A 17677-nucleotide genomic window follows, 5' to 3' on the forward strand; every position below is an offset into this window, starting at 1 on the left:
GACTACGAGATCCCCTGAACCCTTGGATCAATAGATATTTCAATAATTTTTCGCGTCTTTCAGCTTACATAAGAAACACGACACGAACTGCGAACTGCGACACACATACACACACACACATGCATACACACACAAACGCATACACACACACACATACACAAACAATTACATTCATATACACACACAAGCATAAACACGCATGGGCGGCAGTGAGCGCTTACTATGAGAACTAAATTGCTTAATAACTTTTTTTGTGGACGTACGATCTTCATGAAACTTTTAGATTATGATTATAACATGTATATTCATGTAATTGCCAAAGCACAAGTCTCTAGTATTTGAAATACGCTTTTTACAAAAGTGAGGGTGAGGGGGTGAATTTAAGGGTGGGGGGTAAATTTTAACAAAAACCGAAATTGTATAAATTGCATATAAGCATACATTAAAAATTTGGAAACTCTAGCAATAAAGGTGTAGAAGATATAATTTTATAACTGGTTTTCGATAAGGTTTTTTATCGATAAAAAAAGATTGGGATGAGTTATCGATTTTTAATGATAAACTTGATATGCGCGCTGTAATTACGGACATTTTAAAAAAAAATTGAAGTCTCTAGCTCTTATATCTTCTGAAATCGACGCGTTCATACATACGGACAGACGGACAGACGGACAGACGGACGGACGGACAGACGGACAGACGGACAGACGGACAGACAGACGGACAGGGCCAAATCAACTCAGCTCGTCGCCCTGATCAAGAATATATATACTTTGTGGGGTCTGCCACGCCTCCTTCTGCCTGTTACATACATTTCAACAAAACCATTATACCCTGATTTCCCATTGAAAATGGGTTCAGGGTATAAAAATATCATAAAAATATATTGTACAATATTATTATTTTTTATTTAAGCCAACTTTAACCAAATTAAATAATTATTTATGAATTATTACATATTAAATTCTAATATTATTTCACTGTATGTTCTAGAACCCGCAAGAACTCCTTGAGCAATATTATACCTTCAAAATAATCATTTCTTTTGTAAGATATCGATTGACTTCGAAGAAAAACGTACGTCTCAGACATGTATTCATAGTCTCTACTCAAGCTGGAAATCTAAGTAAGCCGTATTAATAGCTAGTTTAGGACAAAGTGCACAATTTGAAGTAAAACCAGCATTTTAGTTAGACAGCAGGCAATTGCTGCTCATCATGAATATATATATATTTATATATATACTATATACATGTACTAATAATGTCATGGTAGCCAAGTTCTACACATTTTGTATTCGGAGCTCATATGTTTTTTTTTTTTTTAATTTTACTATTATTTTTTTTTTTTTCCATTGTCATCGAACCGTGACGATGAGTTGTTTTTGTGTGTTATATGTTATGTACCTGTGCCTGGTGCTGTCGCCAGTGTCTAACCCCCCGCTTGATGATCTAACTGTAGGCCATGCGATAATACTTTATAGCTCTGCCTTTCGCTTTATAGGGGTGCACAGCCGTGTGCTATCAGCGCCTGCATGGCAGACCCTACAAAAAAATAGAACATATAAAAGAAATTGTAAATACTGCAAACCCACCTTGAAAAAGTCGACGCACAGTAGTCCGATCCGTGCGGTGGCAAAGGAAACTAAGGGATAATTAATTATGCCGTGGGTGCTGGTGCTGGTGCTGGTGACATTTGGCAGCTTGGCTTGATAAGGAAATGACGCTGCAGCAAAACTACAAAGAACCGATCTATAGGGAAAATTTCTAAATACTGCTTATAAGATCTATTTCCAGTTTATATACAACTGCGGAAGCATTTTCTATTATCTCAGCAGTTTTTGATCCAATTTTGTATACAGATACATGATATATATGTATATATACAAACACGATACGTTTCTGCTTATAGCATGACTCAGAGTGTAGCCCCAAGCGACGCGACGATTTCTTTCTTTCGACTGAGTTGTGCAATTTTAGTTTTTTGTTGTTGGTCGCTTTTGTTATTGTTTTGTTGCATTAGTTGCAATTATTGGCAAAAGAAAAAAATAAAACCAATTGCAAATTGCATTTTGGAAAAGCTGCAGCTATTTCAAAGTATTTATTTCGGGTGAAAGTTGCAACATATGGAGCAACAGCAACAACAGCAGATGGTGCCCCAATCCTGTGTTCTGTTTACCAGCAAATGCACAACTAACGAGCTTTCACCATAACAGGAAAATCATTGCCAGCACTTCCCGAAACTCGCTAAACTAACGGATGTAGAAGACCTAAGAACTGGGCTGCGACGGGGGCTCAACGGCTCAGGTCAGAAGTAATTGACCGCCCCAAAAGTAAAAAAAAAAAAAAAAAACAGGCCTACTCTTAATGTAGAGTTAGCACGGCAGTAGCTGCTACAATCTCCGAAAGAAAAAAATAATAAAGGGCCAAGAACAAGCTAAAGAAAGAAGTACCAACAAAGTCGGCTGGCATTTTGTACTCAAAAAGAAAAAAGCAAAAAAAAAAAACGAAATACTAGAAACAATAATAATAATAATAATCCACATGTATGACCATTTTGACTTTTAAGTGAAGTCATCAAAAACAGAATTCTGTGAAACTTTTGCCGCTGCCCGACATAAAACCCAAAATATAAAATAAATATAAAAGAAAACAAAAAAACACAAAGAGGGGGGATTTCTTAATTACTAGGGGCCGCAAAAGCGCTGCGTTTAGGGTCAGTTTCTTGTTTGTACTATTGGCCTCATCATAATTACAGGGCAGTTCTTGCCTCCATAAGCCAGAAGGGGCCAATGTGATATGTCGCGCTCTATTGCCAACTCACTAACTGTCCAACTGTCCAACTGTCCGACTATTCCTCTGTTCCTGCTATGAGCCGACAATTATTTTACGACCAACAACAATATTTTCAATGACCTCTAAATGGGTTCCAGCCATTTCTTTTTTCAGATGCACTTGCACATGGGGTATTATAATATTGCCACGAAATATGTAACACATAAAAAGGAGACATGTTTATCAAGATAAGTGCAACAAGACAGGAGCTAATAAAACAGTAGTCATCTATTTGCTTCCTTGGGCTTATATGAATTTCGTAGGTCCAAATGGTACTTAAAACTTAAGAGCTATTTTACGATATCTTAATCAGATTTTTAAAAAGAAATCTCCTTCAATTGAAATAAAATGGTTGAGTCTAGTGTTTACAGATAAAAGATATTATTCAGTTTAATGGAAACAGATCTTTGATTAAAATCTCTATAGTGCTGAGGTGGAGCCAAATCGATAAGACAATTTGATTGATTTTACTAATAATATGGAATCAGTCACATATTCGTCTTCCGTTTAAGTAAACTTCGACTGCATTATACACCAAATTATAGTTAAACCTTATGCCTGTTAGGGTATGCTGAAGTCAACTAGTATTTCGTATTTGTATTCCATTTTTGGATATTTTTATTTACTCTTCTGTCAAATTTTAGTTTAGTGACCAACGTTACGGCTGGCTGCTCTAATAGTCTACAAAGGCAGAATATAATTTTCTTATTATTTATTTGCAAATATCCCAAAAGTGTCACCTGAAAATGGTTTGTCAAAGCGTTAAGTTTGCTACAATTGTAATGATAATTTTCCAGCTTTTAAGCTGATGTACGATTGCCACTTGAAGAAGTCTTTGGTCGGGTCAAAGCCTGCATGAAACACGAAAAAGTCAACGAAGCAGAAAATGCAAAGGCGAAAATAGCAACAGGTCCACATACGATTTATACAGAGGTCCGCTACTTACCTAGGGCCCTACGAGTATGATAATAATTCAGACGCTTATCTCTCAAACATGCAATATGGCTGAACGGCTGGCTGCCTCAACACAGTCGACGGCACTTGAAAACATTTTCCGTTGCCTGCAAATGGAAAATTGTGAAAAGCTATGTGCTAAACACGAAGCATGCAACAGCTGGGTACAGTTACTGCAAAAAGTCTCGAGCCACGTTCTAGGCTCACATTGTTTGCAGCATTGAATGAAGTGAAGAAGAGAGTGTATTTGGCTGGTTGGAAACACTAACTATAAAATTCTTACGAGCTCAGAAAATCACCAGCTGAAACTGGTGCAGACAAGCGCCAGAGATACCATAGTATGAAAGCCTCTTTGTGAATAGAGACATACGCTTTATTTAATATATAAGTATATAATATATACATATATAAATTTAGGAACTACCTCGATCTAGAATAAGAAACAAAAATTGCTAAAAATAGTCAAAAGAATCCGAGATATCTCTTGTTTATTTTTTATATAAAACTCCAACTAATCCGAATCCGAATCCGAAATCCAGGTGAAGAAAAAAATAACGTATATGTACTTATCAAATGAGGTAAATATAAATTTGCAGAATTCATGTGGAGAGGATTTTTTTGTATAAGTTGTATTAAGCATAAACTTTTTAATCCATCAATAGCACTGCGAACTAATAATTGAGTCTGATGCTGAGTAAACTTCTTTCCCAATTAGCTTTATAAAAATAGTAATGTTTATCAAATTATTAATATTTTGACCAATCGTTATGCCATTCAGTGTATGAGAAGATTCCATTCATGTTTCATGATTTCAAATTGTGTACAAAATATTTTCTTAGTCAACTTAATTCATTGTGGAGTAAATTGTCTACTTGACGCTAGATGGCGCCACTTCAGCCAGTTCAATGAAGTTGCCGTAACAACTCTATTATTGTCCAATAAGCCAATATCAATTAACGTCATCGACTGTCCAGCTGTGCAAAGAGCTGCAACCGAAGATGACGTGAGATATGAAACGCTCTAAAAACAATAAAAAGCTGAACGAAAAAAAAAAAAAAAAGAAAAAAACAAATCAATTTTCCATTCTGAAAAGGCAACGGCTGCTGCTGCTGGTTGCTGCTGATGCGTAAACGTGTTGAGGTTGAAAATATTGCTGTTGCTATCGATTGTTGTTGGATGGTTGCCTGTGCAGGCTCACACCTTAAATGGTGGCAAGACCAAATGCTTCTGCTGCTGCGGCTGCTGCTGCTGCTGACAAGCTCGAGTAACTCAAGAGCCTGTGATTATCTGTGCGAAGAAGCGAGAAATATTTATGTACTGATGGCTGGTAGCAATCATTGATGAGGATACTGCTTCTGCGGCCGATATGAATGGTACCAATAGTGATCTTATCTCAGCCCGCTATGGCCACTGGCCACTGGGTATTGATATTTTCCAAGGCATAGGCCACGCCATCTTGCCACAAATGCTTCTGATGGTTGCTTGCGTCGCAGGAAGCACGCTTTGTAGCTACAAAAGAATCTTATGAAAATTCATAAAAACAACTACAATCTATCAAGGGGTCGCTAGGTAGCTAGATAGCTACCATTGCAGTCGTTGCTGTTGCCGTTGCCGTTGCCGTTGCCGTTGCCGTTGCCGTTGCCGTTGCCGCTGCTGTTTCTGCTGCTTAGCCAAGCAACAGGTGTAATAATTGAAACCGCCGCATGGAAAACGCTAATCACGCTCTGACTGCTCCGGCTGCTCCAACTGCTCGCGACTGTCAAGCAAATTATGAGCCAGGCGCGGCTCGAAGCTACCCATCATCTGCTGCATTTAGTTCTGTTCCATGGTTACTGTTTGCGGTTCCGCTCAGACGGCGCACTCAGCTTCGGCATTAACTCAAGCAGAAGCTGTAAAATTACAGCAATGCCCGCTACCTTAATGTTCTTGCCCCAATAATAGCAATAATATAACTCATACGCCGATTAGCACACGCACTACGAAATGTTGAAATGTTGAACTTTGCCTGTATATCCTGGCTGGGCGATTTCCCACGCTCCTGCTACAGGCCCGAGACCTGCCTTAATTAGCGGCCGTCCAACCGTTGCCCGTTGTCACACCTGTGCGTCGCGGCTGCCACATTTCGGTGGTTGCTTCCCAAATGACTTACGCATTTCAAATAGTCCAACCAAATTTACATATCAATCGCCCGAAAAGCTGCGCCTCATGCTGATAATTATCTGCAGCCCTGTGAGTACGAGCAGCCACATGAGCACCTCTGGGTATTCTGTCGCTTATAATTGAATTGAAGAGCAGCCGGCCAGAGGTCACAGACGCTGCACATATGCAGCTGAATTATCAAAGACTGCGCTTCCAACACCAAGCAACAAAGTTGTCGCTCAAAGGCCTAAATAAGAAGAGATGAGGCACTCGCATACTTCAGAGTAAATATATATGTAAGGAATACAAATTCAAGAAATAATGGTTTATTTGATATCTGCTTTCAATATATTTTAACACTATTTCTAGAAGTAACAATAGATATTTACGATGTTTACAGTCCAATTTAATGGACCTGTTGCATAGTGTTATTCGCGCGATCAGGCGACGCGTGAGCTTAGCGGAGTCGACGTCGACGCGGGCAGAGCCACCTGGGCGCAGACTGCACACAAAATAATGCAAATTATCGTCTGGAATTGCACGAATGGTCAAGTGCATGCAGATGTGTAAATGGAGATACTGCCGCCGCTGCGCTCATAATTGAGTTGCAAATGCATCGGCCGGCGCTGCTGTTAGGCGGCGTCTTCGATGGCTTTGCTCTATCTGGTGGTCGCGCTGTGGTCTTGAGCTACGTTCCCAGGCTACTGCAATTTGAAAAAAAAAAGAATGAAAAGAAACAGAAAGCTAAAAAAAAAAACAACATTCAAATACGCCCTTTTACAGATAATCATCATAATTATCGTGCAACAATAAATAAAATACAAATATAAATATATCTAAGCAAATTACAACAATTAGGCAAAGTTACGCGCTCCCAGCACACTTGGGCAAGAGCCCCCGGTCTCCCAAAAAAAAAAGTAGTATATATGTATGTGATTGCTGCCAACTTTGGGTATATAGAGTTTAAAATCGTTACATTGTACAATTTACTATCTAAAATACAAGAAGCATAATTTTCACACGCGTTTAATTTTCGGGTGCACACACACAAATTAGGCAGAAAAACTCTAAGAGACCCAGCGCCGAAAAAAGCAAAGGCCTGAGCTAAATTTGCTGTATGCGAGGGCTGCTTATGCAGTTAATAATAAATAGCGTAGTATAGAATTCCAAAAAAGTATCAGCAATTGTGCGTAAAATGCATTATCTCAACTATGGACAATAATAATCTCTATGCCTTCCCAAATAATTATCTGCAATTGCAAACTCACCAAATATTTTGTGATTCAAATAGCATCTATTTTTTTATAAGTCTATTTATTTCTAAAAATTTGCGAACTTCCGCTTTGCCTATCGTAAGTGTGCAAAGCGGCCCTCGCATCTACAATTATTATTGTAAGCATTGTTAAAATGATTGTAGCAGGGTTATTGTTGTTGTTGTTGGTGTTAGTGTTGTTGCGTGGTGCGGCGACGACGACTAAGCCCATGCCCAATGCCTCAAAAGCGGAAACTCATTGGCAACGCTTCGTTGCGTAAATTTCTCAACGCGACTTTTCGGGCAACAGGTTACAAAAAAAAAAAAAAAAAAAAAGCACAAAAAAAACACGCTGCAAAAAAAATCCAAAATCTGTCGGCAAAACCACCAACAAAATGGTGGCCGGCGACTAGACAACTAATGCAAAAATAAAAGAAGAAAAAAAAACACACACAAATAAAAAGAGAAACAAATATTTTAATATTTCAGTTACGCTTCGGTGAGCTACGACATCGTGATAGGCAGGCTCTGCATAGGCATCTTCAAATATAACCAACAACATGAGCATTTTGAATTGCCAGAGCGAGACAGCTAGTTGGATCAGGAAAAGAGACAAACTGTATGTGTGTGTGGGGGGAGGCAAAGCCGCAAAACAAAGGGTAGATCACAGACCCCATAGATCTGCGCCAGATTCGAATCTCGTGCCAAGCCACCACAAAGCGGCGAAAGACAAGCAACAGCAACAACAACAACAACAACGATGACTGTACCTGCCAACTACTGGTATATAGCCCGAACACCTGAGCATTTCTTTATGGATCTTGAGCAGAAAACCTATCACGGCGTAACGTCATTAAAATTGGGCTACGATAGCAGCATAAGTTAAGATGTAAGGGTTCCCGATTGCTACCAGACCCCCTGCTCAGCTACCAAATCATGAGGCCATATCGCGTATAAAGTCTGAGTTGTACCTGTTGCTCGTGCCACAGCTACATATATGTTGTTCTATTGGTTACGCTTCGCTGTCGGGGCAAAGATTGCATAGGCGTTGTAGTATTTGATTTTGGATGGTAGTGTACTACATGAAAGCATCTATGGCTATATGGTTTCTGCCTCTACACGTCTCGAAGCTTCGTTGCATGTGTGGATTCTCACGTAATTAGCGCCAACAACAACAATGCCATATAATTAGCCCAGCTGCAAAGAATACTTACTAAGAATTATGCATACTACAAAAACAACAGCAACATCATATTATTGTTATAGAATATAAAATACGCAGGTGCTCGCTGGGTGCCTAGGCCACCCCAGAGCCCAGCAACTGTTGCTGAAGACGTTTTTGAGATGAACCAGCTGTGATAGTTAGTTAACCGTTTAATGACTTTTCTTTTGAGAGTCTTCTGATGCCATTGGAAGATTTCCCATAATTGTCTCCATTCAAGATCACATCTTTCGCTGTGCATCGCGCCTAATCTTTGGTCTAATTAACTGCAATTTTCCCAGCTCCCCGACTGGGAGAGGGTTTTCCTTTCTCCCTTTTATTCGCTCTTCATTTACAACAAAATACGAAAACACTTGATTCATTATTGTACCTATCATATACTAATATTGTATAATACACCAATAATAAATAATTGAAATAGAACTAAACTCATCTCAGCTGATAAGAGAACCCAAAAATGAGATGCAAAAATAAATCGAATTGTACTCTCTTTGAGTTTGACTCTTATCAATACGAATTCGTTAAATAGATTTCAGTATTGCTTGAGCTGCCACAGACATTAGATGAGAGTGAGCGGAATATGTTGAGCTTGTCTTTTGTCCTCCTTATCTGCTTGATCGAGAGCGTCGCTGCAAGTACTCCAGATGCTTACATTCTAAGAACACGAAGGTAAATAAATTTATTAGTTAAATAAATCAATATAAACTCAAACACTTTCAATGAAGTTAATAAGCTACTGACCAGTCTGAATATAATATACACAGAATTTATAATTATATCCGGATCTCTGGGTACACTGGAAGTTATTTTCAAACAGAAAATCGAGTTAACGTTCAAATTCCCCCCATTAACCAAACAAGAGCTTTATATATCTATGTATGTATATCCACACAGTCTGCCCCCAGATCTTAATGTTATGCCTAGCCTGTCGAATGGCCATCTAGGCTATACGGTATTTGGCAATGCCATATTCATGAATGGCGTATACAATGGGGCTGGCGGGAATAGTAGGCGTGCTCGTATACCCAATTGGATTAATATAACTGCAGAATTATGTGATCCAGCTGGCTGTCAAGTTAACAACGAACATACCGATATCAGCTTTGAGATGGATTTACGTGGCGGCTACTTCAAATACAGAAAGGAGTACTCATCTCTGGGCTTGACTCTGGAGCAACGCACTTATCCGCATAGGTATTATAATAGAGCGCTGGTTTATGAACTATTAGCCCACAGACATACGAGTATTCCATTAAATCGAAGTGAGTATGCGCATAGGAATTCCTACAACTCTATATATGTTCAATAATCTATATTGGATCTCTTGCTGGTGCATATCTGCCCCACGCAGACACTCAGTATGTAAAGCTTAGCCAATATCCAGGCAAAGTTAGTGACGCCTTCAACTTCGAAGTGCTCAACAATGGGAGCTTTGCTCTCGAAGATTACCGCACTCTGCGCGGAGTTACCAAAGTTTTGGAGCTGAAGCAATTCCAGCCAAGTCCTCATGAAATTTATGTGATCTTCAGTGAGCCATTGGAGCAGCCACGTATACTGGATTGGCCCACGGGGCAGACGGAACTGCGCCATCGAATCATCATTTGCATGGATCGTCAGCAAACCGTTGCCCAGAAAGAGCTGCAGGATTTGCTCCAGCTGAGTCCAGCTGCAATGCTGCAATCACATGTTAACGCATGGACTGACTTTTGGGATAAACAGTTCTCCATCGAAATCATTGGCAATGCATTAGAGCTATCGCGCATTGTCAATGCGGGCATCTTCTACATGGCCAGCTCCTTGCCAGCGCTGAGCAGCCATCAAGCGAATGAGCCCTACGATGGATTAAGCCCTACAGGCTTGGCACGTGGCAATTTGGACGCCGACTACGAGGGACACAGCTTTTGGGATACGGAAATTTGGATGTTGCCCGTCGTTACGCAGTTCAACTATGAGTTTAGCAAACAGCTGCTCGACTATCGCTACAATCATCTGGAAGGCGCCAGATTTAATGCTCGAACAATGGGCAACAGGGGCGCAAGGTGAGGTATCTGAATGGGAGAGTAGGGATTCCATACTCAGATTCAGTCTGTTACCTACTTTACTCGGTAATCCTCGTTTTTTGTAGATTTCCCTGGGAGAGCGCCTTCACTGGCACTGAGGTCATCAATCCCTGCTGCCTGGAGATCGCTCAACAGGAAATTCACATCTCGCCAGATATATCCTTTGGCCTGCAGAAGTTCTTTGCACAGACAAATGATTACGCCTGGCTATGCCAGCGGGCCTGGCCCATAGCTGCTGATGTGGCCGAGTTTCTGGTCAGTCGCTCAGCCTGCGAAGATACCTGCCACTTCTTGAACGTCATGGGCCCCGACGAGGATCACAGCAATGTGAATGACAACGTCTACACCAATGCAGTCTCCAAAATTGCACTGGACTTTGCTGTTTGGGCGGGGAGTAAGTGCAGCAATAGCAGCCCAGAGACATTCGAGCAGTGGCGTCAGCTCAGTGATAAGCTGATTATATTACACGATGCTCAACTGGATTATCATCCGCAGCACTCGGGCTACACACTCGGCGAAACTGTGAAGCAGGCGGACACAATACTGCTCGGATATCCACTGCAATTCGATACCAGGTGAAAGATCACATAGTCCGCCTACCATTAACTCATAGAGCCTCTCACAATCTGCGCAGCTCCACGCACCTAAATGATTTGCAATATTATGCGAATTTTACACGCGCCACTGGCCCAGCTATGACCTGGTCCATGTTTGCGGCCAATTATCTCTCGACGAAGCAGGATTGGCGTGCCCATGAGTACTTTGCCCGTGGCTACCAGAACTATGTACACAAGGAGTTCAAGGTGTGGAGCGAGGTGCCAATCGGATACAATGGCTCCGCCAATTTCCTAACTGGCATTGGTGGCTTTCTGCAATCCCTAATCTTTGGCTATGGCGGCCTTAACTTCGCACGAGCGGGCGACACATCGCAGCTGCAGCTCTCAACACCGAACGTGCCGCCCGATGTCCATCAAGTCCTGATTAAATACATCAAATTCGCCCACAGCAAATGTGTTTGGACTTTTCAGTACAGCAGCTCCAATATGATCTGCACGGGCCAAGCTAATCAGAGCTTTGAACTTCTTCAGGGGAATCAGCGTACGCCATTGGGCCACAGTTTTAATGGTAAGTTCATTTGCACTGCTTTAGCTTAAGTCTATCTAAAATGTTGCATATTCTTTTAGTGACCTTGAATAGAGGTGATCCGACTATGCACATCAATGTGATCAACTAATCACTACGACAATTAGACAATATTTTCCATCTTAAGAAACAGCAATATGAATATAATTACAATTTTGATTTCATCTATACAATATTCAAAGATATTTACGTTGATATCTTTTTCAACTTTCGAATATGGGTTATTATTACTATTATTTTCAGAATAAATGAAATTTCTTAATGTCTCATATTACCTCTACAGATATTAGAAGAATTAAATGTGTTTGCCCATAAATATTAGATATTTTTTTAATTGTTAGTTTCCAAACATTCATATAATCTTGGTTTGGTTAACATAAGAACTCACATTTTTAAACAATATTAACAAATTTGAATTTCTTAAACAATATATTCCTTTTAAAATCAAATTTGGAACATTTCGATTTGAATTCGAATAAAATTGGATATTTATGGCTTTTTTGTTACGTTTAAGAATATAATTTTAAGTTATTGAATGTGGAGCAAGTTGGGATTTTAAGAGACTTTGTTGCATGGTTCTGAATTCTAACTTATGTGTGTATCAACTACAATAAGCATTTAGGTTGTGATTTGGAAGTTACTATTGCATTTGGTTGTAATCATTGTTGGAAAATGAATAGACCAACAGTTTACTTAAACTTAGATATTGAGGCGCCGCTAACGCCAGCGGTGGTTTTGTTGCTACCACTAAGCACCACATATGGGGTCTTAGTTTCCTTTTGCTTCTGCTGCAGCATAGTTAATGTGCACAAGGGGGTGTCTGTGGAGCTCATTGTCTTCATTAGCTGTAATGGAAAAATATTTCAAATGTCTTTCTTTAATATCATCAGAGTAAAAACTTACGCCATCTTGTTCCATTTTTTTGAGACGCTTCTCAATCTTATTTTTCCCTGGCCCCTTGCCATGGAATTTGTGGGACAAATAGCGGAAAGCCTCTTTGAGGTTCAGGATTCGACCATTGTCATCAATATAATCAAGTTTGACATTGGGTTTGAAAGTTTCTTTATCCTTGAATTCCATAATAGGACCCGCATGAAAACGATCCCGACGTCCGATTTTGTCATCCTCGCTGGTAAAAAGAACATTCATTCAAATATCTAAATTAATGCCAATTGAATTCACTTACCCAGCTGCTTTATCTTCAATGGAGTAGTTCTTTGCCTGAAGATGCGCCATTTTTGTATTACTTGGTCGGTTCTTTTCCTCCTTTTCCAAATAGCCCTTAGATAGTGCCAAGCGCAGCGCATTTGCCACACCAGCACCCACATCAGGCTCTTCATCTAATATGGCCCTCTCTTCGACATCGTCGCCCAAATTATCCAAATCAGCCGGCTGCATAACTTCATCGGGATTCACCGAATTCCAGGTGCCATGATTTAACGTGGGCTCATCCATATTCGTATCCATGTGCTCATCCAAAGCCTCGTCCCTGTCGAAGTCCATCATATCATTGGAATCCTCGTTACGATTACCAGCCATGCCATAGGTGGGAATGTCACCCAACGTTCGGCAAAACTCCGCGGTGGCGTTGAGCACAATATTACTGTCGGCAGAGCCAAGCACAATTTCACCGGAGCCACTAGTCTCATCCACAGGCTCAGGCTTAACGTTGTGCGTAAGGGACGCTACGTCGAGGGGCAGAGGTTTTTTTATAATGTTTTCCTTTTGCTTAAGCTTGCGAGCCTTCGACAGAACACGCTCCAAATCATCATCGTCATGTTCCAGCTTAATTTCTGGTTTGGTCTCATCTTTCATGGGAACATCTTCATCGGGATGACGATGACTTCTATTACGACTGCCCAAATTTGAAGAGCCTGGTTCCTCAATTGGTTCCAAATCCTCTGCTTTTAGTTTTTGCCGCAATTTCTTAACTTTCTTCTTTGGCTTCTTAAATCTGCAAGAAAAACAAAGCTTATAAAATTTATTTAATCTATTTAATCAATTTAGCTTACGTTGCCAGCTCCTGAACACTAAAAGTATCAGATGCTAATTTCAAATGCGTGTCCTCTAACGTTTCCAAGCGCTTGCCAGCTAATTTTGTCTTGATCTCCAATAGCTTGCGTCTGTGCTCACGTTCCTCCTCAACGTTCTCTCCAATCACGAAGTTCTTCCTCTTCTGGGGCTTCCCCTCGATGTCCTCATCGTATTTCTCGAGGATTGCTCGTTCAATTGGATTACCTAGCTCATCATATTGCTCTTCATATACATTATAGCCGTAACTAAGGGGGTTAAGCTTTTTGTTGGATACATTCTTTTTGTATCGTTCATCGTCAAGCATGTTGACATTGACCAAAGTGTCACCTTCCTCCTCATTGAGAACGTCCTGATCCTTGAGAGTTAATATTACGGTTCGGCCTTCACCAAAGTCATCCATATCATGCTCAACACGCAAACCCTTCAAATTGCGATCGTTATAGGCCAATTGACGAGCTTTTTTCTTCTCTTCTTCCATAATCTCGGCAACACCGAACGCCTCATCAAGTTCCTCCAGCTCTTTGGCCTGTGTCAGTAAAATATTTACATCATTTGGGTTCCCATGTAATTGAATTTATGGTTTACTTACCTTACGCAATGCCTCCTCGCGTTCATTAACGACACGTTTGTTGCGGTCCACCCATTTGGCAACATTGTCCGTTTCCTCATCTGATTCGCCAAGTGTACGAATTCGTGCCAATCGCTCTTCAAGGAAACGTTTCTCCTTCCGTTGCTTAAGTTTTTCTCGCAGCTTTTCGGCCTCCTTTTTCTCTTTGATATTATCGGCAGGCTTGTGCAGGAATTCGCCCCATTCGTCCTTGTATGAAGAGAGATCCTTATCGGCGCCAGTTCTTTTGCTATCCTGTTGACTATCACCGCTAGCAGACGCTGGCTTGGTAGACCCCGTATCCACTTCAAGTGGCTTCAAGCCGAGCTTAGCACGCAACTTGTTTGTCTCTGCAATCGAAAGAACATCCCCGGCTCCATTTTCTGGAATAGGCGAATGACTACGTGAGCGCACACGTTCTCGTTCACGTCCGGATTCTCGTTCCCTGTTGCCACGTTTACGACCAGCGCTCGTCTCTCCTTTGGGCGAATGTGAACGTTGCCGATGCGCTTGATGTGGGGCTATTGGTGATTGTGATCGAGAGTTTCCACGCCCCCGCTCGCGCTCTTTTACTGCTCTCTTACGTGATTCGCGCTCACGTTCTATTTCACGCTCTCGTCGACGCTCGCGCTCATAGTCCAAATGCTTGGATATTTGTGGCGGTGGTGGAGCTGTTATTTCATGATCTCGATCTCGTGTCGATAGCTCACGCTCCCGAGCTGGCGGTTCGCGATCTCGGACATGTGTGTCCCGTTCTCGAGTGGCTTGTTCGCGCTCTCGAGCAGATGGTTCCCGCTTGCGAATAGGTGCCTCGCGAGCTGATGTATCACGTTCTCGTACCAATTCTATTTCCCTTTCTCGAGTTGGCACATCTCGTTCCTTAGCTGACGATTCACGTACCCTTGCCTTTGCAACTTGTTCGATTGGCACCTCCACACAGTCGGAACCTGTAAAATAAAGTGAACAAGCTTAAATACAGCTTCAAAGTCATCTTTATCTGCTCAATGGCTTGTTAATAAAATTTCAATTCTTCGTTGCATTTGTTGCCCTCTCTTCTCACACTCACAGTCTGTATACCTGAAAGCAACAAATAAAGAGAAGAAAAGAACAACGAAACTTTAGTGAGTTCTGATCGCAGAGAGTGCAGCCCCAGAGCAAATGTGTGGCACATAGCACATAGAATAAACCCAATAATATCGCTTTTCGTGTTTAGATATTGCATGCCGGTCACGCAGTTACTCCTTCCATGGGGCTGCACAGTCAACTAAATGCTACGCTACTTACTATCAGAATCCGACTCCTCCAGGGATATAACCTCGCTAGGTCGCTCACGCTCCTTTTGCTTGTGGTGCTTGTGTCGGTGCTCCTTGTGTTTCTTGTGCTTGTGGTGTCTGTGGCGCGTCGACGTCGAGTCGTCTGTGAGATCCAGAGTAACATCATCATCCGTTCCACGTTGTTGTCGTTCGCGTGAGCGTGAGCGATGGCTGTGTTTCTTCTCCTTCTTATGTTTTTTCCCAGACGAGGAACCCATTTTAACGATTTGTTGCTACTTTTGTCAACTTTAGAAATTTTATAAACGTTTTCGCTGTATTCTTTTTTCTTTATTATGCTTCGGGAGTTTTTCAACACTATATCACGGAGTGTGCGCAATATTGCAAACAAATGTATCGACGATGTAACTTATCGATTAGGTATCGAGTGTTTTTTGATTATTTAAGCACCAGAACTGATGAAAATCTACAGCTGTCTGGCAGCACAGTATTATATTATTAGCGGTATTTTCAAATTTGAAAAAATGGTCTACATCAATATCTTTATTTTAATTAAATGTGTATATATTTAATATATAATTTTTTACATATATATATGTATGTAACCTAATTTCTGAGAAATGCATAAATTTTAGTTCTGATATATGTATCTTAATTAACGCGATCCCAGCGCCAAACTGTGCTATCATCACATACACAAATCAAAATAGATCCATCCTTGGAGAATGAAGTTTGTCTAATGGTTGACGTGCATTTGGGATGTACAAGTTGGCTGCATTTGGTCAAGTTCGGATCATTTGAGTCCAGCTCCCAGACAAATGTTGTGCCCAGCTGATTGCCCAAAGCGAGGACTTTTTGCCACGCATTAAACGCGAACCGCACAAACCAAATCTCGCACATTTTATAATCGAAATGATGGAGAACAGTTGTCGAATCCTGTGGCTTGATCTCATGGCGCTGTGCAAACAACTTACCCGGCTTCCAGCACACAATCGAGTTCTCACACGACTTGGAAAATATAAAATCACCAAACCACTGAACGCAGTCCACATAATTGCGATGAATGTCTCGAGTGGAGAAGTCTGGAAAATGCTCCTTTATAGTAGGAAATGGTGCCGTATTTTTGCTGGAATTAAAGCTCGAGCTTAGCTCAATGGCCTCCTTAATTTCGGGCTTATTGAGGCGCCAAAGCTTAAGCGAATGATCCATGCCGCTGGACATAATGCGATCGCCTCTCAAATCGAAATCGATTGATAGCACTTCGTCCCGATGGCCCTCGACGCCGCCGAAAACAGCGACACAAACATCCGTTTGTATATTCCACAAGCGCAAAGAGTGATCCTTGCTGCCCGAGAGCAACAATTGCGGTAAAATTGGATGAAATTTCAATTCATTTATCGCATGCCCATGGCCAATATAATTCTTCGCGCACTGATGCTTGATGATATTGAAAATACGTATTACGCCACGATAACCAGCTGCTGCCAGAACCGGATCACCGGTTGCAGCATCATAAGACCAAGCACAAGTGTAGAAACTTTCATCTGTCTGCAAACAAGTTGGATATGTAATCAAAAAGTATTTATGCATATTTATAACGAACATACATCCGGATCTGCATAAACCTGCAGCAAACGTATGGTGTCTGCATCGCCAGACTCGGCTTCAATATTATTTTTAACGCATTCATAAATAGAGACACGATCTTTACCCACAGTGGCGAACACGGCTTGGCTTCTATCCAGATGGGGATTGAACTGAACGCCAAATATTTGATGATTGTGATCCTCGCGCACATGATGGCTGCAAGAGGAAGATATTCAAGTAGATAAAACAAGTTCAATGCCGACGCTGGTACTGAAATCACCTATATTTGTATGAAGGCTGCACCATTTTTGGCACCTTCGCCCGTCGACACAATCTTCTTAGTTTTCGTGTATTAGGGGATTTGCTTTTACTGCGTGTTGTTGTTGTTGTTGTCGAGCTAAAGACGCTGGCCGAGTCCAGGGAGTGCGTGTCCTCGATATCGACAATGGGTATAGCCACCGGGGACGTGTCAGTTATTTGAGGTGATACTTCGGATGCTATGACATCTCCTCCAATTACTAAATGTTCCTCTTTACCTTCGCTAGAACTATTTTCCGTCATTGCGCCACTCGCC

At 41.2% G+C, this 17677-nt stretch overlaps 3 protein-coding genes across 3 annotated transcripts; 1 reads left to right on the plus strand and 2 right to left on the minus strand.

The window, feature by feature from the left end:
* The first annotated feature begins 8911 nt into the window (after positions 1-8911).
* On the plus strand, positions 8912-11920 carry LOC108611620 (protein-glucosylgalactosylhydroxylysine glucosidase). The gene is made up of 6 exons (XM_018004356.2): positions 8912-9070; positions 9296-9663; positions 9753-10440; positions 10527-11036; positions 11096-11586; positions 11646-11920. The coding sequence occupies exons 1-6, from the start codon at positions 8982-8984 to the stop codon at positions 11693-11695; spliced, it is 2196 nt and encodes a 731-aa protein (XP_017859845.1). The 5' UTR covers positions 8912-8981; the 3' UTR covers positions 11696-11920.
* Positions 11917-15888, minus strand: LOC108611619 (U4/U6.U5 tri-snRNP-associated protein 1). The gene is made up of 6 exons (XM_018004355.2): positions 15530-15888; positions 14228-15192; positions 13617-14164; positions 12791-13558; positions 12508-12733; positions 11917-12449 (listed from the first exon to the last, which is right to left on the minus strand). Exons 1-6 carry the CDS (start codon positions 15774-15776, stop codon positions 12294-12296), a joined length of 2910 nt encoding a protein of 969 aa, XP_017859844.1. The 5' UTR covers positions 15777-15888; the 3' UTR covers positions 11917-12293.
* A 170-nt stretch (positions 15889-16058) lies between these two features.
* On the minus strand, positions 16059-17664 carry escl (embryonic ectoderm development protein escl). Its single transcript, XM_018004960.2, has 3 exons — positions 17384-17664; positions 17124-17319; positions 16059-17064 (listed from the first exon to the last, which is right to left on the minus strand). The coding sequence occupies exons 1-3, from the start codon at positions 17662-17664 to the stop codon at positions 16168-16170; spliced, it is 1374 nt and encodes a 457-aa protein (XP_017860449.1). The 3' UTR covers positions 16059-16167.
* Positions 17665-17677: the final 13 nt, after the last annotated feature.

Source organism: Drosophila arizonae, chromosome 3 (genome assembly GCF_054131065.1).
Source record: "Drosophila arizonae isolate 15081-1271.41 chromosome 3, UAZ_ARI_1.0, whole genome shotgun sequence".
In the NCBI taxonomy this organism is placed as follows: Eukaryota; Metazoa; Arthropoda; class Insecta; order Diptera; family Drosophilidae; genus Drosophila; species Drosophila arizonae.